This window comes from Notothenia rossii (assembly GCF_949606895.1).
Source record: "Notothenia rossii genome assembly, chromosome: 10".
Lineage (NCBI taxonomy): Eukaryota > Metazoa > Chordata > Actinopteri > Perciformes > Nototheniidae > Notothenia > Notothenia rossii.
The window spans coordinates 15354298-15378501 of record NC_136908.1 but is presented as its reverse complement, the minus strand read 5'-3'; the positions used below and the strand labels follow the sequence as shown (position 1 = coordinate 15378501).

The following is a 24204-nucleotide window of genomic DNA, read 5'->3' as shown; positions in this document are numbered from 1 at the left end:
TCTGCTAACATCAGCATACTAGTCTCTCATTTGCAAAAACAAGTAGAACAAGAACAAATCAGTCAGTCTTTCAGAATGATAAATTCTTTAATTGAAAAGGAATGCAATTTAAAATGAAATCTTTAACAAATAGCATGCCGATGTGAGTATGTGGAGGAATTTTTCATATTTTCCTTTGTGTTTGGAATGACAGCATGACTTAAATGAAATCCAGATCGCTACACCGGTATGTTGTGAATCCCCAACCTGAACACATCATTTGTGCACGCCCATGCGCCGTTTTGGCACTTCAGCATAAACACTTGATGAAAGGCCATCGGTGGATCATCATCTACCTGTTACAGAAGCAGTTGAGAAGTATTTGTGAGCAAAACGATTATACTCCAATTTCTACCGAAGCAGAAATGTATTATACACATCACACAAGATATTTTCTGTAACCATACATGACATATTCAATGTTATGTTTTTGTAAATTAACACAAGTTGTTTGGACTATAGTAGCAAAGACAATCAGATGTAGCAGGTCAATCAACCAAATGTTATTTATATATATCCAGAAACATATAATTACAACTTAAATATATATTCTCCTTTGGCGAAATATGCATTATATGTAAACTACAAAAAACTCATAATTTGTTCATCATCAGATCAAAAGACAAAAAAACAACAACACTCTAGAGAAATGTATATTAAATACCACTATATTTATATAGCCTATTTTAGTAATATATATTAGAAGGAAATTACTGCAAGTTTTTCCACAGCACATTGCTCTGATTCAGACTTAGGTAGGTTGTCTACAAAAATGTTCAAGCTCACCTGCAACTGTCCAAACACCATGATCAGGATACAACTGTCTACCGTGGGTTGGAAGTCTTGTTCTGTGATAATGTGTTTAATACGCTTGAAAGGCAGGTTCTGTAAATGGGGAACAATAGCATCTATTAATAGTGTACAATAACAAAAACGGGATGCTTTGATATGAAGTTTCCAGTCTGGAAATTGTTTTGCTCCTTATTTCTGATACATGTCAGGAAAGGCTACTTTTTAAACGTTTGTATGAATTAATGAAAAATAAGAACTTACTGCTAATTTGCCAGAGATAGCTTCTCTCCCTTGAAAAGGTGAACCCTCCCATGTCAAACAGGAATCAGGGGCCTGAGGAAATTACAATCACATGTTTATTTGACCATGAATCACAGTATTTACAACAGTAACTTCAACTATGAATGTAACGTTAGTGGATATTTGGTTTATAAGTGTTGATATTATCCATAATACAGGCAATAATTTAATTGAGAATGAACAAACTTACATAAAGGTTACCCAGTGCTGTCCTGTTGGTATTGTCAAACTGGTTGTAATATTCTTGGACAAAACCCTCCCCAATCTTTTGCCATATTTCCTTTTCGCAAGCCATCTGTGAAGCTTTGGATCTGTAAAATCAAAAAGTATTGTTATTAGCAGTCAGTCAAAGCTGCAGTCAAATAATGGCTGTTTACTGATGACACTTCAAAAATATATTTTCTAACATAGAAATGTTCTGGTCATTCCAGTTTTGAACAATACATACATGTAAAAACAACATCATAATAATCAGGCATGGTCACATTAAATAAACACTATGTATTGCTTGTTAATGCTTTTACATGTACAAATAGTACTGATCCAATGATTCTACCCTAGATAGAAATGCCAATCACTCAATTAGTTACAGTTATAACAACTTGACTCATGATAGAGAAAAGCTCAATCTGATGTTGTAAAAAGGAAATTAAAATCTCAATCCAAAGCTTTTTACACCTTTATCCTACGACAGGTTGCCCTACATTTAGCACTCTACATGTAATGGTTACTGGACAGGTAGGAGAAGACATTTGTCAACATAGTATGTTGACACTTTCACTATGGGAACATTCTCCCCAGATATGCTTTGTATTGATATGGGGAACATTTTGAGAGTTGTGGAAAAAGGTGATTTGTGAAGGTGGTCTCTCAGTGAAATTAATTCAGACCACCCATAATTATGTATATTTACGTCTCTGGAGCTGGTTAATTTGGCCACGAATGAACAGCTTGAAAACTTCCTTTACAATGTGTTTGATGTCAGTGTTCCCAGTGTTGCAACGATAAAACAGTTTAAAACCGTGACAAAACCAACAATTCAAACTTTGAATGCTGAATTGTTGTGTGATGATTGCTAGTCATGCAATACGTTGTTGTCATTGTCTCTATGTGTAACGCCTGGACAAAGCCGCATCATTTAAAAAACAATTTTAAACGAGTCTCAATAAAGATTAAAAACAGAATCAGGTCCATCAGAAAGCACTGGGCTAGCCCGGGGGTTAGCTACAGAAAGTGTCACGGCCATAAGCCATTCAAAAGCGTAAAGTTATAGCTAACGTTAGCAAACACATTTACTTTTCTCGGAACCGTTTAAGTTAATGTGGTCTCGCTGTTATATTCGTCTCAACAACACCGTGTTACTACAACTGGGGAAGCGGTTGTTTGGTAACATTAGACTAAAAAACAACACTTTACCGTTTCCAAAAGTTTTAGCTTACTTTTTCGATCGGCGGGCGAGCCAGCATGGAGATCCAGGCAATAACGATGGAGGTTCCCGCTTCCTCCGAGTTATGACAAACCGATCACGTCACTTACAGCTGACCAATAAGGGCTAACAACGTTGAAATAGTTCTGCCCTGTGTTCAGCCTGTCAGGAGCTCATTCTCCCCGACTCCGTACCACCTTCAACCATGTATGTATTTATGATTGTGAATAGGCTTCTGTAGTACAGATGGTTTGACTCTAGTCCTGTCAATCATATGGAAGATGTAAATGACACGCTCAGAGCAAATACAGTCCACAATTCAGAGTCAACCCTAGTATGAAGGCGGGATTATTAATCAGGCTAAATGGAGGCGTTGTCTGAAAAACTAAATGTAGGGCTCAAAGACTCATCTTTTTAGTGGTGATGAGCTGACATTATTTAATGTATACATTTGAGTTGTTTAAGATTATGTTACTTATTTGAAAACAGACACTGTGAAATAAAAATTGAGTGCTGTGTTTTTAATTGGCAAAACCTATAAAGTTGTTTAAGGTATTATAAAGGCGGAGTGAAGAAACTTCAGTTGTACTGCCTTTTTGGAGTCATAGCTCAATTCATTAATCATGTTGCTATGCAACAATAACTTTATGAAAATGTAAGTAATAAGCATATTACCTCCTTCTTCCTATAATACATTAGAGGACAGTCAAAACACTTTGAAGCCTTCTCAGTTTCAATGTTAGCGTAGTTACTCCCTTTAGCTGTAACAAAATAATGGGCCATAACACATAGGACAACACATATTTAATGATTATTTAAAAAAACATAAACCAAGATCCAGCTGTAAATGAAACGTCTTTATTTTGAATTTTTGGCAAACAATTAAACAAATAATAAACCATAGCTTTAGCCATTGATTGTTCAATGGGTAAGGTTTACGTCACATCTCTTAGGTACAGTTGTCTCCCAAGGACGAGATTAAAGCTTTGTCCAGTTAAAGTTACAAAACTGAATCACATGAACTACGAACTAACCAATCATCTAAAGTGTGCTTCATTTTAAAAGGTGCTATCAAAGATGTAGCCCAATATCATTTAGGCAAATGTCCCACATAGCCATACAGTCAGGCTATCAATAATGTAATTTTCCTGAAATGGAAGACATTAAATGCTTTACTAGAGGAGATCCATATTGCGTCTGGGAGAGTGATGAGACATTAGAAATACAGATTAATTCATAACAGCGTGCAGGTCTTCTTTACAAACACAACAGGAATGTTATTTATAAAAAAGCTGGGTTAATTCTTTGTGTAATACATTTTAAGATCTTTACAGTTCCTCCAATTGTACCTTGGTTACAGTGTCCTATTGGCAAGGGGGATTCCTTAGTCCTCCTGACTTCAAATCAAATCAAACATCTGACATTGTTTTCCACATAAATGGAGAAAACAAGCGTGACAGAGAGAAGACCCATTTAGGCACTTTTAAAAACATTTTGCTACAGTTCAGTGCTTGTTGCTGCCAGGAAAATGACACTCAAAAAATGCAGAATGTCTTCCCGCACTTGACTTCCAGTGACTTGTTCAGAAAGGCTACTATTGCTTTGTCGAGGCCCATGCACCAATAGCTCCTTTGCAATGGATGGCAGTAAAAGTAGTCTCTACAGTCTTCACCCAACAGGCCTCTGAGGTTAGAACCAAGTGTTGTGTTCAATGTTCTCGCATGTCACTGCTCTGGCTGTGATGTGAAATAATCGTCTGTCCGGAACACGCTGGGGATTTCTTGACGCTGATGTGGTGCTGTTCTTCTTGGGCTGGTTGGTTTCTGTGATTAGAAGGACACAAAAGGAATTATTTAATATAAAACTCCTGCCAGGAGTATAGTCACAAAAATGGCTGGACAATATTCTTAATGTTTATTGGAAAACGATCTGTTTCACACCAAACCGTTTGCTGTTTTTTACATGACAGTTCGTATGTAAACAAACATAACATTTATAGGTACTGAGCATACAAAACGCACATTTAAGAAGCCTGGGACACTGCGGAAGATCTTCTTGAAAGCACCGGGTAGCGTTCCTAGTTCTCCCTCTGCCAGCGTGACCTGATCCTCCATCTCGTTGACGTTGGCTCCCACCATCTTTACAAAGGCCTGCAGCCATTCCAAAAGCAAAAACCAGATACAATTGAGATCTATTCACACTGTTTGAGACCAAGAAAATCCAAAACAATTAAATAAAGCTAAAAGTCTCACAAGCCTTGCAGCTTTTTGCTTATTGATGCAGGTTTGTATTCCGATTAGTTGCTTGATAGGTTATAAGCATTTTAAAACAGTAACAGCGCTCCTAGACCGGTGTTCACATCCATTATTGGAAGAGGAAACAACCAGCCAATGAGGATGATCTTGTTCACAATATGTTCTGAAGTTGTTCCTCTTGGGAAGAGGATATTTTGTTTGGTTAATAATGAATAAAACACTGCATACAAATCCTGTTCACTAAACATTACATCACAAGTTTCATGGCCCATTGCCAATAAAACTATTTGTGTTGTATTATTTAAGTCTTTGTCAACCCTGACGTTGAATATTGTGTAATCAAAAGGATCACTTACCTCCAGCTTATCAATTCTTGTGTATATTTGTCTCATTTCATCCGACTTCTGCTGGATTTGAGGTAGGTTTTCATTTACTATCTGGGAGGTATCGTTACGGATCTAATTTAAAACCCCCCAAAAGAAAAAGAGAGACAAATATGCATTTTATTCAATGAGAATACAAATATGACACAGTGCATTCATAAGTTGTTTCAGTGTCATAGCTTACCATATCTAGCATTCCAACAAACTCATCCACTCTTGTCAGCATTTCTTCCAAGCTCTTGTCCAAGCACAGGATCTAGAGGGAAAATCATTAAAAAAAAATCTGTAAATCTGCACAAACTATCTAGAAACAAGGTAACTGAAATTACATCCAATGAAACTGAGCCAGCCTGGGGCTTAGGAGACTGTTTCTGTGCACTTTATTATCAATCCCACACACCAGTTAAAGCTTGAATTCAATCAATTGCCCTTAAATTGAGTGAGCATGCCTACAGGGCTGAATCACAGGGCTCTTTGTCGTCTTACAGAGCCAGAGGCTAGCTCACACATTTTCAGTTAATGTCTTCTCCGGATGACAACATTTTGGTCAGTCGACCATCATAAGAAAATAGATAGAATTCCTACAAATATATACAACTGTCTGTTTAAGCTGAGCCTGGTGTTGATATTGTTAACAATTGACTGTCAGTTCAACCTTTATGTCTGTCATAGTACATCTTAATGAGCGGTTTTATTTGAATATAGGGTCACATGACTTGGACTCAAGCAGGTCAGTCTTGAGTAAGGAATTACCAATTACTCGTAACTTTTCTTGGTCTTTAGACTTTTGACTTGTAATAAGAACTTGAGAAAGATTATTTTTGTCAAGCCAATCTTAACTTTCCTGACAAAAGACATACTTCAATCCATCTGATAGCAACCAATGTCATTCTTTTGGCAGGAGGAAAACATCAACCAGGAAACATGCAGTAATCCAACTGTAAAAAGTCCTTTACTTTTGAAAGCTTTCTCCAGAGCTACAGAAAGCATTATACTGTTCATTAGCAGTTTGCACACACTGAGTAGTCCCGAACTTCATAGAGTTTAAAGCCCTTTAAAAAAAAAAAAAAATTTACTATAATAACAATTGCTAAAGTTCTATAGTATTTCTACATTGAGCTATTTGTTAAACATCTGCATACAGTACGTTTAGGGGGCATAATGACTTGTTTTAGACTCGAGCATATACATATTAGGACTTGGGCTTTACAGTTTTGACTAAGAACTTGACTTGCTACTATATAGCCACTACAGTCTGGCTAAGATACAACTGTGTACCATCTCTGCCATGAAATACCTCCACATCACAGGGGCTGTTATACACGAACGAGTGACAGCAAACCAATCATGTCACTACTTAAGTGTCGCTTAGCAACCACATCGATTGGCAGCTGTGGTAAAGTAACTACTTTGCTCGTTAGTGGATGTGAAGCCAAGTAATAATACTGCAGTATGCGATACAGTACTTTATACACAAACAGCTAACGTTAACTTAGCTAGTCACATTGTTTTATATAAGCTGGCGCGGCTCTGAGCACAAACCTCTTCCCCAGCTGTGGCCTTGATGTAGGAGGAGAAGCTGAGGGCGGTGTGTCTCAGTTCCTCGTCCTGCTCCGGGGACAGCTCCTCGGGGGTCCGCTCCTCGGGGGTCCACTGCTCGGGGGTCCCGGGCTCCGCTGCTTCGTTGAGGCTGGGGCTCTGAGAGATAACGTTGGCTGCTGCGCCAAAGCTGGGGCTCTGCGACACGGTGCCGCTGCTGAGGATTTCGCTCACCATGGACAGACTGCTCGCACTTTGTGAGACGATGCCGCTGTCTCTGCTGATCTCAGCGCTGGACTCCTCCAGGGGAGACAGCAGGCCCACCCTGTCCACCCGATGAAGGTCCATATCGGCTGTCTTTCTGAGCTACTGCCGTGTTTTGCCTTGTCAACTGACTGGATCACGTGTGTCGAGCAGCCTACGGTGGCTCGTAAGGGTCAGAACAGTGTTGCGAGGTTCAAACTTCAGCCATTTACCTTTAGTCCAACTTTATCACATTCAATTGTAAACTACAGATCACCTTTTTACTTTATTTGTACAACAGTAATATCTGTTATGATAGGCTATATAAAATGAGCTAGAACCACAAATATTTTCTGTATAATTTTACCCGAAATGAAGGCTACTATATCATCATAGTGAAGGATAAAAAAAACATTTATTTTATTGAAATCCATAAATATAATGTAATGTTTCTATAAGTGCAGTACAGTATTCCTGTAGTCCAAATCATTTCTGTATATGAGAAACTGCTACTACAACTAATAAACAGTATTAATGCTTTAAATATATACTGTATTCATCCAACGTGACTTACATATCGTAGACATTGGTTTGTATCATTGAAAATGGTCTAAAAGCAAAGCCTTATCGGTTGGATAATGCAGAAGATATTTTTATTTTCTTGCACTTTTGTTCATTGCTCTTATTGTACATGACATGGACATGTCATGACTCATGTCATTGCAATGTCGGCCAGCAGATGGCAGCCGGAATTTTTGCATGGCAATGAACTGATGCAGAGGTATGTCATTGGTTAAGGTTTATTACACATTTCAACATTTTCTAATTTTAGTAGAGTTGATGAGCTCTCAAATAAGTTAGTTTGCATTCAGCAATGGATCCCACTCAATATTAAATATACATTTATGGCTAGTACAAATAATCTGATGGATGTCATTAAAGTTTTCTCCTTAGAGCACATCAAATTTAGAATAACTATTTCAGATTTGCAGTTTTTAATTTAAACTTTAACATTACTTTGTCAGCGTTAATCAGTGCACACTTGAGTCTCACTTGCCAGCTAAGCATCTGTGTCCCATGTGAGGAGCATAGTTGTGTCACACATCAGTGTTACAACTATTTACACATCAAGGACTTACTTTATGTGCATATCTTTTGCAAATACTTCCTAGGCTGGTCACCCATGATGGAAAGTCAGAATTAAATATTGAGATTGGAGATTTCGGGGTCTACAAATACACTACAATCTACTGTCGATTGGTGGTGCAGAATACAGCCAAAGCAAACCACCATTCGGGTGTCAATGATCTATTAGCTGTTTGAGCAGTGTGGCATGTTGAGTAAACAAAGCAGACAAACATTCATTAGCAGAGAGGTGAAAGTAGTTTGCTCCTGCTGGAAGGCCTTTGACCTCGGACAAAGCTGAGGTATTTTTTTGTTTAACATTCACAGTTGTTGTGTCTGAAATAATAAAGTCAACCTTCAGATAGTGAGGCACCATGTGATGTCTAGAGCAAATTATTTTGTGATGAACTAGACCTGTGTTTCTTACCCAACCTAACAACAGCCTACAACAGGCATGGGCTTTTAATAAACTTCTAAATGACATAATCAGAAGGAGGTAACATCGACCATGAAAGGGCTGTTAATTGTTTTATCATCTTTGAATAGTCATATTATCAGCAATCAGTGTGGTTTTGTTTGCTGTAGGCCACGAGGTTAAACTATGTTCATGAAATTAATGCAGCTACAAAACAGTATATTAACACTTCCATTTATACCAGGAAAAAAGAAAGTCATACCTCTTACGACAAGTTGGTTATGCATTCATCGTCTGTAGAAGATGCTGCTACTGGAAGAAATGGGATGTCAGCCTTTGCATGATTGTTTACTTTGTTGACTGCCAGTAGTGGTTCTTTTTCTGTGGGAATTAAACTAAAACCTGATGTATTAAAAAAAAAAAAAAAGCTTAAACCTGTTCAAGATGACCTGGAAATATCACAGGTCATGTGACATTGTATTTTATTTCAACCAAGCCTACAACACTGAACCACTACTAAGCGAATAAGTGATGATATTAAGGATTTAAAAGAGTTAAAAAAATGAGTCACACAAACTAATTTGTTAGAATAAGATGTAACTTTCAACTCAAGTATTTTTGGCCTTTACTTCTTTTCATTATATAGAACTGACTATTTGCAGTCTTAAAATACTATTATCAAGTGGAAATAGATTTATAGTTTCATCTCCAAAAAGAAAAAATTAAACATTATGTACATTTTCACTAGTTTATAGTGGCTATAAGAGAGATTACATTGTAAAAGCCGAACAGCTGCAACGGAGATTAAAGTAAACAATGGAGGAATCAGCGAGTTTTAAAAATACACTATGTAAAGCATGATAACCATAAAGATAACTTTGGGAACAAACATCACATTTCTAGTTAGCAGACTTAGAATAATTTATTGGAACAGAAACAAGGATTTGATCACAATCATCAATGCATAAAAGAACTATAAAAAAAAAATCATAATCTAAACAGCATTAATCAGAATATAAGAAATATAGATTTACTCTTTAAAAACATCCATAAGCAACTCCAAGTTGGTCCCAGTAATAAGAATGAAAAGGATCTTAATAAAAGTGGTCACTAACAAAAGATATTAGGCTGTAGGCACATTCAGAACTCTAGTATACAGTGGACTCGCCTAAAAACAGTAATTTGTTCTGATGCTTCTGACACACATACATACACATGTTTTGATGTAAGACAAAGACAACTTTAAAAAATACAGGAAATATATACAATACATTTTCCTTGTTTCCCGGTGCGTAACATCCAATTATCAATTATGTCTTAAAAACAAACGGAAGTTACAAAATTAGTATCCGATAAAACACACTCATGCTCATATTTTTCCGGCCTGGTGTTCCAGTTTAAGTCTCTGAGCAGATGGGATGTTTTCTGTCCGTGTGTGTTTGTTTCTAAGTATTATAGGGTAATGACGGTGCCGTCCTCCTCAACTCCGCCCCTGGGCAGCGCGAGACTGTGTCGTGGGTCCGTTTTCAGGGAGCTTAGGATTTTGTGCAGGCTGCCGTTGCTATGGCGGAGGGCTGGGTTGCTGCTGTGATGCACAGGCTGTATTTGGTGGTGACGGAGCTGGGCCTGTTGGTGCGGGTTGTGGTGAAGGCTCAGGTCTCTGTGGAGTTGGTAGCTGAGGCTGCCCTGGTGGTGGAGGTGATGGTGGTGGTGCTGCGACCCCCCATTGAGGCTCGGTTGTGAGTGGAAGGAGGCGGTTGAGACCACCGATGAAGGACGTGTGGGGGGGCTCGGAGGTGCCGCTTGGCCCGACGCTGTCGTTGGTGTCTGCTGATGTGTGCGAGACACACTGGACGCCAGCGAAGCATTGGACCTTTGAGACGGCCGCTTGATGCTGTTCTCAATGACAATATCCGTATCTTCGTCACTCTCCAGGTCGTCCTGGTACCCATGTGCTCCAGAGGAGATCATCCCCACTGAGGCCACTGACAAACTCGGGTAACCGGTCGACCCGCTGCTGTCTGACGACTGGCCTGAACTCCCTGAGATCCTGCTGCTGCGGACCACATTATTCCGCTGGTTCACTGGCTTGACCGTAACGATCAGGTTGTGGCTGTTGGCAATCATCATATCCGTTACCTGATCCAAGGACTTTCCCGTCACTTCAATGCCATTCACCTCCAGCACCTCGTCATTGACCGCCAGCAGCCCGGTGCTCTCCGCTAACCCTCCAGGCACCAGCCGAGATATGAAGATGCCGGGGACTTTCTCCAGCCCGTGGGGTGTCACCCGGACGCTGGTTCCATCTCTGATGTAAAAGCCCAGGGGTTTGTCCGAGCCGTGGCGATACAGTCGGACACGCCGGTGAGACTCAGGTAGGATGTCCACATCAATGATGGAGGAGACGGGCCGGAAGTCCTGCGGCATGCCGATGCGGATGTGTGGTCGCTTGCGGTTGATGTCATTGTTGCGCAGTGCAACCACTGGTTTCTTCCTACGGGTTAAAGTGTTGGAACCATAGCTGGCATAGTCGATCTCTTCTGTAAAACATAAAGGAAAGACAGAACGGGTTAGACATTAGGTTGTATCTTTGGTAATCTGCAGGCAACACATTAAAAACTATTCATTCTTTGTCCCCAATTCTTAAGGCATTAAGGAAAAGAGAAAACTAATACACCACACAAATATTGAGAGAGCAGGATTTGTAAAGTTGCCATTCTCAAACTACAAAACCTGTTCATGAGTCTTTGCCTTCAACTGCCTAACAACCTTTAATCAATCTATGCACAGGAGTGTGAAAACATAACCGCCTGAAAAAGACCTGGTAAACATTTACTATATACAGACTTTAAATCCATTGTGCAACATTAAAGTTGTTATAACTGAAGCCCTTATCATGGTCTGAGTGCTTGCTGGTATATTCTACAAGAGAGTTAAGAATAAAGCAAAGATTTGACAAATAGTCCAACCTATGTATGACAAAATTAAATGTGAGCAACTGGATTCACATGCAGCTAATACTTGGACTCGCTCTCTTAGTGTGCATGTTGCTATAAAACGCTGAGTGTGCAGAGCATTCCTCTCTGTGCTGACAGAGGTAATGCAGCCTTCTGCTACAAGGCAGCAGCTGTAGGGACACTCACTCACAGTGCATTTACCACACAGGCACATACATGTACTGTCCTCAGAACAAACATTAAACTCAAAAAATACAAAAAGTCAACATTCGCCCTCTATCTCAATTAGTAAGACACAACAAAGGATACAAAGCAGTATGGATAGAGTGAGTTTCCAGGTAAAATCTGAGCTAATCTCAGTTAAAGCATGTTTCCAACCAGAGATTGAGAACAATCAATAAAACAACAAAATCACTCAGAGGACTGGCTTCTTCACAACAACATAGCCACTGCCAAACATGTACTAGTTTTAGAAAAAATAAGGAAGGCACAATTGAGGCTCTGCAATAAAAAACACTGAGGTTAAAAAAAATAAGCATGAAAGTATAAATGGATGTATTGTTCTGATAAAAACACGGTGTGAGATAGTTAGAAATGATACACTGGGAAAAAAAACGTGTATGCTCTCTAATCTCTTCTCCTCAGACGGACAGGAAATCTGGACACAGCAAAGCCTGATGTGACAGGAAGTGAAGCTCCCCAGGCGGGATCATCGGCTCCTGCATTTCCATGGCAACAGCGGTGATGAGTCATCGTTGCCCTACTGTTTTGGACACCTGCTTTCTAAAATTGTTATGGTTGAGCAGTACATTTTTGGCCCTGTGTTCAAAGTACACTGTGGAAGGAGTGAACACTGAAACAAATGTGGAGTCTCTGAGCAGAGCCAGCTGGCCAGCCCCCCCCCCCCCCCCCAGCCTCAGAGCAGCCTGGACACAAGCCATAAAACTCCCTACCTATGCAAAGCTGATTCATCATTAATACACATTTGCTTCTCTTGAGCTGAATGTTGACTAAGCAGCATGTTTTACTACAGCTTCAGAAATAAAAGAGAAAATAGTCTGAAATCTGATGCAAACCACCCTCGCTGTAGGAGAGAAGAAGAAGAAGCTTTTGTGGGTGTCACCAACCACAGCACACATGGGGAATCGGTGATGACGAAAGTGGGGAAAAATAAGAGATAAATGAGTGTTAGTGAGGATGTAGATTGATTGTCTCTTGGCACAGCATGAAATAATGCCTTTAAGTGCTCACAGACTCAAGCTTAACTGTCTAGCAAAAACAATGTTTATACAAATAAAGTAAAAGCCTCATCTTATCAACTTTCCCTGCTTTTAAACGAACCTTTTTAAGAAGAAGCTTCTGAATATCAAACTTCAAGTGGATGGTATTCTTAGTTTTCTGGACATGTCATGGCAGAAGCTGATTTGATTAAATCCAGATAAAGCATGTGCTAAAGGGCTGGAATTTCTGCCACAAGTGCAAGTCTCCCTGATGAGAACCATATACGAGGGATCCGCTGCAGAGTCTCATTATAGGTCTATGGTGCAACACCCTTCTCCCTCCACACCCTCACTTCAGTCTGAAACCACACAGCACACCACTTCACCAGTACATTTAGTAGGACAGACGAGCTTTCAGTCAGGAATCCTAAGTGTACAACTATAATTATGCTTTCTCTTTGTAATGTCTCACAGCTGCTCAGCAAAATCCCATAAGTACACGTAATTTGTTTAAAGAAACGTACAGATACAAAGACCTGGTGTGTTTGACACATCCCGGGGTAATAGCTGAAGAGGAACGATTGAAGTTAAGCTAAGCAGGGGTTACATCTGATAACACTGATCACAATTCACTGGGAGAGCTCCATTTGACAAGCGTCTGGTCTAAATTCTGTCCCACTGGTGTCCATTATTTCATTATGTAAGCCACAACAATAACATATCAAAACATACATAACTATCCCTTATTTATTTAAGTGAAACCAACAACTAAAAAGGGAAGCATAGTGAGCAAAAAACTAGCACAAGCCCGGTGCAGACCAACTAAAACACAGTCAGACAGTCGACTGTGTTTAGTTAGTGGTTTACCAGACTAAAAAACTTAAAGTATTCTCTTCATGTTCCCATCTGGATAATGAAAGTTAGAGCCAAGGCAGATTCCCTGAAGTCAATTTAAGTTTCAGGAAATCAAAAACACTACATTTGAACCCTCCATCAAGATGGAAGAAAAAAAGTCAATTAAACTCCATCAACAGAAAAATAATCTCAATTTATTTTGTTAATCGATTATTCATGGAGCACATTTTTTAACGAATGAAACACATTCTCTGGTCCCAGCTTGTCAAAAGTGAAAGCAAGTTGTTTTGCTTTGTCCTTAATGGCAGTAAATCGAATCGCTCATCACCACAAGATCTGCAAAATTGTGATTAACCAGCAAATTAAGGATAATCAGATTTATCGATGATAACAATCATTGTTTTTTGCAGCCCTTAAGTGCACTATGCCTTCCATCACAACTACGACTGCTGCAGTAACTTAACCTGTTGAGTCAAATCACTGCAGCATCATGGGATTGCATTATTTGGAGATGCCAAACAAATTAAGATGTCGAGTCATAGGAGCAGACTGTGGCAGCAAAGCCTTTCCATGTCTGTCTGCAGGGTTATTATATTAAGGACCAGTACACTCATCAAACTGAAATGTTATTGCAAAGCTAAAAATTATATTCTCTGCTACTGCAGTATATGTTATGTGCACGTTTCATAGTAAACTTGCAAGTGCTTCCACTACCGTACTGTGTAGTTTAAACTAAATGTGATTGCACTGTAGGATAATGCCAGAAAATTACCCTGCTCTTTAAATTACAGCCACATTTTAAATAACAGTCCAATCTCATAAAAGGTCACTGAGTATTTCAAAGAATCTAATGAGGATGAACTATCAGGTGTCATAGCTTTCTAGTCCTGACTTGATCCTGCAAATAGAGACACTCACACACACAAACACACACACAGTGATTCAGGCACAGGGCTGAACTATGTGAGCACCTTCCAGCTGATCACACAAAGGTTATCGTTACAACTCTTGACAAATATAATCCCTGCTACACTGAAGCATGATGGGTAAACCAATGTGAACCCGTTCATCAAAGTCACTGCCCGGCATCTGCAGGCTAAACAGCACCTCAGATCAAAGCCCGTCAGAAAAGCTTTGTGTTTAAATAAGCTGCTACTCAATATTTCCAAAAAGTTGTTCGTCATCAAATGTAATTTATCACTTAGGGTATGATATTAGGAGTTATGTTATGCACAATTTAAGGACACCCCGAGCATGAATGCACACTCCAGCTGTTTGCATTTACCCTAAACTTTAAACTTCAGGGAATTCCACCAGATCTAATACAGCTAATCCCTGTCAGGATAAATGCTGACAGGCATGGAAAAAACATTCATTCACTTAAACAACATTAAACATCTGTGGTAAAGAGCATCAGTAAGGGTAATACGAGAGCTCTGACACAGCTGGGTGGATAAAGAAAGAAGGTCAAAATCTGACAGTGACATCTTTTCAAAACTTGCCATGTTTTTCAGCAGTGTAAACCTAAACTTAGTCGTTCAATACTGGCATAAGTTAATCATAAAGGAGTTTAATTTAGGAATACTGGTGCTAAAAAACATATGATACTTAAACTCTAGCCCACACAAGGTCATGGGAGAGAGGTCAGAGGTGGAAGGACGGCTTCTGGGTGTCTCCTACATTCTGCTGAAGTGTGTGGCCGTGTGCATGAGTCTGCATATGACACTCTAGGAATGTGGTGGAAAAAGTAGTCGGGGAATGGAGATATCTTTAAACAGGTTGAAGATCTGCATGACTTCTCAAGACAAGCATTGGCTGCTTTAAATGGAAAGCATCGGGCTATTTAAAGCTTGTATTGATATGACACATCACTGACATATTGGTGCTCTACAAGAGTTAACTAACTGATCCTAAAACCCAAAATATTTCTTTGTAATACCGCATTTTAAAAAAAGGGGGAAAACACACATATTAGCAGCCAATTTAGTAGTTTGCATCTGGCTCTGAGTAGCTGCCACTTGACGGCCTCATGCTGTTCCTGGAAAAAAGAGGGAAAATAGTCTTTGTTCCACCTCTAGTTAACCAAAGCTGTGAAGAGAAGGCCCTTTAAAGTCCTACTGCTTTTCCACCATCGCCCATAAAAGACAGGAATCTAAAGAGTTTTATGATCAACCATTAGGGCCTCTGTGCACACTTGTTCCTGGCAGGTCTCCTTACACTCCCTCCTGACTCGACTCGACTGTAAACAGAGACTGAAGAGACGATGGAAATGAACCGAAAGAAAAACACACTTTTATTTTGACAAAGGGTTTCAAATTCTTCTCGTGCTTTGGTAATGGCTGTGCAATGGATAGTGCGTAACATCCAAATGGAATGAGGAAATTAGTCAACAGAGACATTGTTTGATGTGTGTTTTGTGAATGCTTCTCTGTAAAGGAGCGATGTGAACACATTAGCTACTGGCTTTACATTAATCTGCAACAACACAACATGACTCGTATGTTTTTGGTTCCACTCAGAGGTACAGCAATCACCAACAGAAGTTCAGACTAATAATATGTGAGGAGGTGTTTGGGGCCAGCCTCATGTGTGATATTTCACATAGGGCTTTGTGAAAATTAACACGCTATGTTAACTACTTTTGTATGTTGGAACCAGTGACATCATTTGTAATATGTTTTCATGATTTCCCAGTGTTGTATGTACAGTAATAGCATTTGTAAATGCAGTCCCTGCGTGTCACGGCATATGAACATGTTCATCTATATGAATGGAGATCTTTGTGCTCAGTGGGCAGTAAATGTAGTACATGCTGTATCCATTTCTATAAAAAGCTCTCATTATCAGCTCTGATCGGCTGAGTAACTGTCAAAGCAGCTGTAAAAAAAACAACAACATATTGTTAATATTAAAAATGTTCATTATTACTCTTTCTAAAGCATTTTATGTGCATATGAGACTTGGGGTAAAGGCGACAACATCGACACCCTGCTAACAGCTTCAGCGTGTGACCCCCCCCTGCTAATGATATTTTGACTCAGTGTTATGACCCAGACACTAGCGGCCCCGCTGAGGAACTTACAAACACAAAATCCTTTCAGACTGCTTCAAAGAGCCAACTAAAACATGCAAAGAAGACTGCATTGCTTTGTGCCACTGCTTTAGAGGTTATAGAGGTACTGTAGGCACTATGGACAGAGCCAAGGCAGCTTTTACAGTCTTTGTGCTAGTCTAAGCTAACTGCCTGCCTGCTGTCGTGTCATATTTACTGTATAGATGTAAGAGCTACAGATTGTGACCAACTGAAAACTGCTTTGCCTTTATGAGCGCTGGCATTAAGGTAGCGTAAAAACAATAAAGGACTTCTCTAAAGCCAGTGTCTGGTTTGTCCCTTTTAGGCTACCATAAACATGACAGTGCTACATGGCAAACACTGTGATTCATAGTTTCAGGTAAATATACACTCATTACAACAAAGTTATGAATGTTGTAGTCCATATAGACCCACACAAATAACACTGGACTGCTTTACAGGTAGAACATCTCCTACTTCCTTAAATACATAATTCAAAAACAAATTGGATTATTAGAAAACACAACAGGATTGTTTTAAAAAGGAAGGTTTACATATTTAGATGTTTTAAATCAAGTTCACTTCTATATGATCAACTATAGCCCATGACTTAGAGCATGTTGCTCTGTCTACAGATTATCCAGCTACAGTTCATCTATGCAAGTGACATTCCTGCACCCCAACAACCCCCCTGCCCCCATCATGGCTTTCAACCAAGCGTGACAAAGTGCTTAGTGACAGGAGAGACCATAATCACTGGAGAGGGGGGGGGGGGGGAGACAAGGCACACAGAGAAAAGGGTGAATAGTGCTAGACCCTGCTGCCTTTTGCATTAGGTCACTGGATGCTGTGGCAGTGGGCTTCAGTCCTGGGGCCCACGGACTGACACATACATACACACACACACACACACACACAGATGGAAGCTCCTCCCTTTTTGAAACCACCAGGAAGTGGCATAAAGTAGAACGGGATGAAACAGCACATGACAGAGCAAAGCCAAAACGAGTCAGCCTAGTACAATTGAGTAGAGTATGCTTGTTTGTCCACTGAAACACCCCCCACTTATATCCACATTTGCATTTTTTTGTTTGCATTAGAAAAGATTGATTTAATGAAATACAGAGCACTTTTCTATGCTTCTCCTGATAGCGTGGGTTCAGAAAAACTGCTTTTCATGACACTCCAGTGCATCACATTACCATTCAAATGAGATGCAGATGATACAAGCAGGCATGTCGCCTCTAACTTTTGAGTTTCCAGGTCAAGTTCCCATGTTTGTCAGTAAAAAGCGCACATGGAGCCATTTCCAATGAGACAGACACATATAACTGTGAGGAATTAACCAAAACAATCAGTATTCTTTGACATTTCTTCTCTCCCCTCGTTGGAGACGGCCGGGAAGTCTATCTGTGTGTTTAGGGGCTGAAGCTGCCAAGACGTTCAGCTAACACTAACATGGAAAAAGATTCCAGACAGAATGAAGAAGAACTTTTTTTTATAACATGAAAACATATTTCACATTCTTGCAGGGGTGGTTGAGGCAGGGCCTGGATGGAATTTGGAGAAGCTCGATAAACGTACGTGGTTATTATGGACAGCTGCACTGAACTTACTGGAAGTTTTAAGTGATCTTATGCATGCTGTGTTACGCTAAGTCATAGTAAAGAATGAACACACAGGCAGTGGAAGAACATCATTGAAATACATTTCATTTTGAGGGTCCTTGTGTTGTACTTGAGTATTTATTTGCTAGTTCCTTCTTCGTTGGCTGTTACATTATAATTAAAGCATGTACTTTAACTGTAACAGTGAAATAAAAACAAAAACATGTCAAACTAAGCCATTCTGCATCATTTCTACTCATTAGTAACTGCCTACTTTATTTTAGTACCGTTATTCAACTGTAATATATTTTTGAATGTAGGACTCTTATGTATAAGTATATAGTCACATTGGGGTAGTACAACTATCTCTTGAATACACACAAGCATGAAATGTATCACTTTTATGCAAACTCCTTAAATATGCTCTATCCAAAAAGAGATGGTAGAAAAAAGAGCTTTGCATCTGGACTATCATGTTAACTCATTAACAGACTGCACAGACCCACAATCATCTGAATGTGCATGTCGATTGCTTCATGCTTTCTGCAGATAAAATAACCACAAAAAAAAGGAGGATTAGATAAAACAATCAACAGTCAGGTGAAAGTAAGGCCAAACTGTTTGCAAGAGAATAAGGTAAAACAGGACCTTTCGTCCCGATAAAAGCAAAGAAACAAAGCTCTACGACTTCTGCATGCATATATATATGCTGGGTAGCACTTTGCACGCACCCCCTCCATTCCTTCACTCTCTGCACTCATTTCACTACCGCAGCACACAGAGGCCGGGCTGCACATCTGGGACACGTTAAATGGAGCTGCCTTGTCTACTCCGCTCTGGCTCGGCCTGTGTTGTTGGGTGGGGTGGGGAGGGGAGGGAGTCACAGGTTTGAGATTCGCTGCAGGTAACACACACACACACACACACACACACACACACACACACACACACACACACACACACACACACACACACACACACACACACACACACACACACACACACACACACACACACACACACACACACACACACACACACACACACACACACACACACACACACACACACACACACACACACACACACACACACACACACACACACACACACACACACACACACACAGTATTTTAAGAGAGGGGAGTGTGAGAGTGCGTGTGCGTACATATGGAGATTAACCTGTGTGTGGGGGGGGGGTGACGTGTAGCAGAGGAGGGGAGGGAGGAACATCAAAGAAGGAGGAAGAGGAGAGCCATGAAGTAGACAGGTCTTGCATTCCTCCAACAATCTCCACTCCATCAAGTGTTGCCCCCCTTTAGAGGGGGAAAAAGTGCTGTTGGGTTTCACTAACTTTCCTCCCTCCTCTTTCACTTTCTCTGTAACCAACTACTGCTTCTGGTTTTAATCTGCTGATCATATGCATGTTTCCAACCAAGAAAACACATGCTGTTGATGTTAGCTCCACAAAGTCTCCACCACCATCTGGCCCACAGGTACCCGCCCGAGCCTTCACTGCTTACCAACTCATGTGAAGGTATAAATAATACATGTCAGTGTGGAAAGCTAAACTTAATGGAAATCTTAAGACTTTTAACTCTAGAAAATATAGATTGGGATATAAGCAGTGGACAACGTTTTAATTTTAAAGAGAACAATGAAGACATTAAAAACACACTCCTATAATCATGTTACAAATAATATATTTTACAAGCATTTTTGGCTAAGAAGGGATCGGGGGGAAATAGATTTTGGCAGTGCTCTGCTGACACAAGGTTCAGCAGCAGACTTGTGTCCTTGCCACCTGTCTGGCCTTCTGTTTGTGTGAGAGTCCACTTGAGAGAGAGTGTGTGTGTGTGCGCATTTGTGTGAGAGTTCACGAGAGAGAGAGAGAGAGAGAGAGAGAGAGAGAGAGAGAGAGAGAGAGAGAGAGAGAGAGAGAGAGAGAGAGAGAGAGAGAGTGTGTGTGTGTGTGTTTGTGTGTGTGTGGGAGGGACAAATCTGAATGACTCTACAATATGAGAAAACCTAAGATCTTTTTTTTTCTCAATTGCATTCGCTTTACACTTTCTAATGAAGAAAACCATGTTTATGAGTCCTTTGTGAGTATTATCCATGCGGGCTCACTTCATCAGGAGTGGGGAAAAAGGGAATATGGTTAATTTGCAATTGCTTGTTAAGTTGTATAGTTAAGAATATGAATGAACGTCACCAGCATGTGTTAAAATTGTTCATGTTAATAACATAGGGGCAAACATGTTTTGTAAATTGCCATGAAATGTGGCAGCGAGAGCTAAAAACAATAAACCCACATGAGAGAAGGCAGTGGTTGCAGTAAAGGAGTGTGTGGACTGAAACACTTCTAACATTTAAACCAACTGAATTGAACTAAACCACTGAGGCTTAAAATAGCATATCCTTGATGGTGTATTTAGCTAACATGGGAATTTTTGGAAGCCAAATAGGAACTGATCTGGCTAAATACCAAGTAATTTCAACATGTTATACACTTAAAAAGAAGACATAGGTTGACTTTTTGTGTCTGGATTCTATACCTCAACAATCCATGTGTACTAATGGCAACAGGCCTTCTGGGCTCTGAAATGATTGCATCTGCTCCAACATTCAACGACCCATTCGTTGACCCATGCTACACACACTTCCACCAAATCTAAGAGATCAAGCCTGTAGTCTTTCTTGTAATCCTGCTGAAACACAAACTGAACAATAAAACAAAACTCCTTGACGTCAAAGCTAATGAGACCCAGGTCAGATCTCAGTACTTAAAAACCACATATAAACTCATAAAGATCTCTACTACTGTCCACGCCTGTACCCTTCACCTTCATCCTCCTCCAGCCTTTGGCGCTGACCTGAGTTCAAGTCTGATCTTTATCGGCTGCAGGTGACACACAACAAGCAGACTATAGGAGGATTATGGTCTGTCTGGCTCTTGCACTGTCTCAAACACATTAAGTGTAGACATCGAAACACTAGAGGATGTGACATGTAAGAATACAGGTAAGGAAATGAGACAACCAAGAAGTAAAAACACATGTTTACTCGAAAATTGACTAATTTCCTTCTGTAAACAGGTGGAAAGAGTGGAATTCCATCATACTGCCTCGAGCTGCATTTTATTTGTAGGAAACTGCGGCCTTGAGGGAAATTGAGAAACTGAGAAAGTGCAAGATCCTCTGTCTCACGGAAGACGTCTTGCTGAGAAGATCTTACATCAACCCACAAGAAAAGTGATCCTCTGTTATGAAGCCGCCCCTAGAGACATTCAACTCATTCACACTGTGGGCAAGAAAAATAATCCATCACAGTGCTACTCGATTTATAAGTGGCCAGAGAAAATGATGTCTCCAAAGCTGAATTACATCATTTTTTTGGTATCCTTATCTAAGTAGACAAATACACCTTTCTATAAAGAAGCTTTTTTTGTTGCAACAAATCACTATAATAGTATTTGCTGAATATGGACTTATTGTCCACTTCTGTTGTTGAACCATTGGTAACCCTTTGAAGGGGATTCAGCATAAGCTTACTACTGGTATGTGGTTGACTCTGCCATTAACACAAACACCCATTGACCTTTATTCAGTCCTGAACATGGTTCAATGAAAAGCCCCTTCCTGGCCTCCAGGTGAGGCCCCTGTTCCCCGGCTGTGATTGGGTAAATGCACTGCAAGCTTGGACAGGCCTCCCATACTCCCCTGCACCTGAAACACCAACAACCTCTTACACAACCACAAGGCATAACAGAACACTTCCTGTGTGTGGTGACACATATCCTTGTTTCTTCCTGCTCCACGCTTTGCTCCACTGACTCCATTTTATTTAACTTCAACCAGTCTGTGGGAGTATTTCCACATGAGCTGTCAGTGTCCATTGTTTTGGCCCCTCACACAATTCATATCAGGACAAGAGTCAGGGCTCATTCCTCCCCTCCTCCATTCAGTTCCTTCCTCTCCCATCCTGAACTGCTGAGTAGGCCTGATTCAACCACTGGCCCACATGTCTGCAGAAAGGGGGTAGGGTGGGTGGGAGAGGGGGCAGCATCTTCTCACGGTGAGTCCGTCTATTGCTGCCAGACATCTATGAGTCAGTTCAGGAGCTCATAAGATGGTACAATTTTGAAAAGAGCTAGGCTTTGGGTTCAATCTTAGTTTGTGAAAGTTCATTGAAGTTGAATATTTGCAGGCTGAGTGCTCCATGATATAGTCATCCAAAATGGGCTCATTGTCAAACATAGCAGAAAGGTGACTAAAAAGATATGCAACAAGGTGAATCACTTTATTTTTCTTTGTTCCACCTTTAAGACTCATAACTGGATTTTGTAGGAACAACTTCTTATAAACTATTAGGAGCAAACTATTCTGCCCAATCAAATTGGGCAGAATGAACAATTATCAAATTGTTGAGCTAACCCTTTACCATCAACTATGTAACAATCAAGTGTATGAAATAGTTGAATGGGTAAGAACTGCACTTGTTTGCATCAGTATTCTGATTACTAAGAGACAAACAAAACATCCCTACAATATCCAGTGAACAAAAGATAATTGCCGAATCAATAACAAAATGAACAAACCATAGACAAGACACGTGCTTTAGATCCTCTTAGTGATTTGCTTTGATGTGAGGTTTCAATAGCTTCTTTTGGCTCTGGTGATTTGTTATAGCCAATCATAAATACTTCTGGCTCCATTCTAGCCAATCAAATCACTCCAGTGTGTGCAATGGCCGAACAATCGGCAGTCTGGTGAGGGGGCATGACAGCTTGTCCCTTTGTTTTAGCCTCATGACCTATATATGGCTATACTCAGCCTTTTAGCCAGATATAATTGTTCCTTTAATTCCTTGAGCACCCACCCAGACCAAACACAGTTGCACAAGCTCTAACTCTAAAACACAAACCTAATTTCTTTAAAAAACAACAACAACAACAAAAAGGTTTCTTATTTTGTCAGTGTAGCATGGCCACAAGGGAATACCAGAGGAGTAAACATCCCTAAAGAAACAGTCAACTCCCTTTCAGCAGATCGGATCAGACTATTTCAAGACAAAAACAGAGTCCAACACATACTAAATGTGACACCTAACCGTGCCTTTAAATGCTTAAAAAGGCATGCTTTCAGCATGGAAATGCAGCATTGCATGCAATCATGTTTGTGAATGTTAAACATGTAGTTTGTGCCCAGCTTGACTATTTTTGACCCTGCCCAAGTTTAGAGAAAACTGGGAATCGAAAAGGTCCCCATGACCAAAAACCAAAAAGAAAACACACAAAAAACCAACAACAACAACAAAGACCTCAACTCAGACAAATACACTTGTGTCAAGGCCAAATGACATAAGAGTCCATACTGTGCACTTTAACTCAGCCCATACAGCCATGTTTGCACAGGCTTTCATGTTGAGTAGGTTTACTTCTGGATGTTTTTGCCTGCAGGACTGTGAACTTCTGACCAGGGTCATCAAACGGTGAAAATAAATAACATCACATGCTACCCGATCAAGCACATCTGATTGGTTTCAAGGGATGAAATGTGTATGTGTTGGCAGTGTACAGGACTTATAGTGGCCATGTGAGTCAGCACCACACACACCAACGTTGTCAGTGGTGCGCATGTTTGCTGCGGGTGAGTTGCCGAGAAGCAAACTCAGGCCCTCCTTTGTAATTATGGACGCCCAAAATAACCCTTTGCAGAGGCAATGCTAGGTTGCTGTTGTGCTAGCCATCGTGTTTTTCGAATGGCTCGGCTTGCTTGGATGCCTTATGTTGTCTTTCAGGCTAGTAACTAAACTAGCTGTAGCTCTTTTAATAAGAAGATAACTAGGATTCGAACGAAAAGCGTAACTTCCAATAATAATAATTCACCAATGAAACGGGTCCAAAAGTTGTTACAAGATGTCAAACTTGTATCCCAGTTCCAGAAAAGAAAACTCGGATTTAGTGGGTAATTTGT

General features: G+C 40.2%; 3 protein-coding genes across 4 annotated transcripts in view; all 3 read right to left on the bottom strand.

Annotated features, from left to right (window-relative positions):
• Positions 1–68: 68 nt before the first annotated feature.
• Positions 69–2725, bottom strand: LOC307022315 (nuclear transport factor 2-like). Its single transcript, XM_079655054.1, has 5 exons — positions 2571–2725; positions 1322–1442; positions 1093–1164; positions 826–924; positions 69–335 (listed from the first exon to the last, which is right to left on the bottom strand). The coding sequence occupies exons 2-5, from the start codon at positions 1424–1426 to the stop codon at positions 219–221; spliced, it is 393 nt and encodes a 130-aa protein (XP_079511180.1). The 5' UTR covers positions 1427–1442; positions 2571–2725; the 3' UTR covers positions 69–218.
• Positions 2726–3401: 676 nt separating this feature from the next.
• On the bottom strand, positions 3402–7159 carry bloc1s4 (biogenesis of lysosomal organelles complex-1, subunit 4, cappuccino). The gene is made up of 5 exons (XM_079655742.1): positions 6738–7159; positions 5380–5451; positions 5169–5270; positions 4579–4707; positions 3402–4380 (listed from the first exon to the last, which is right to left on the bottom strand). Exons 1-5 carry the CDS (start codon positions 7080–7082, stop codon positions 4282–4284), a joined length of 747 nt encoding a protein of 248 aa, XP_079511868.1. The 5' UTR covers positions 7083–7159; the 3' UTR covers positions 3402–4281.
• Positions 7160–9424: 2265 nt separating this feature from the next.
• pard6gb (par-6 family cell polarity regulator gamma b) overlaps positions 9425–24204 on the bottom strand; it is a 31284-nt gene continuing 16504 nt past the window's right edge. For both annotated transcript variants that reach the window (XM_079653040.1, XM_079653039.1), the window contains exon 3: positions 9425–11057. In XM_079653040.1, the coding sequence (XP_079509166.1) occupies positions 9970–11057 (1088 nt within the window). In that variant the 3' untranslated portion in view covers positions 9425–9969. The remainder of the gene's footprint in view (positions 11058–24204) is intronic.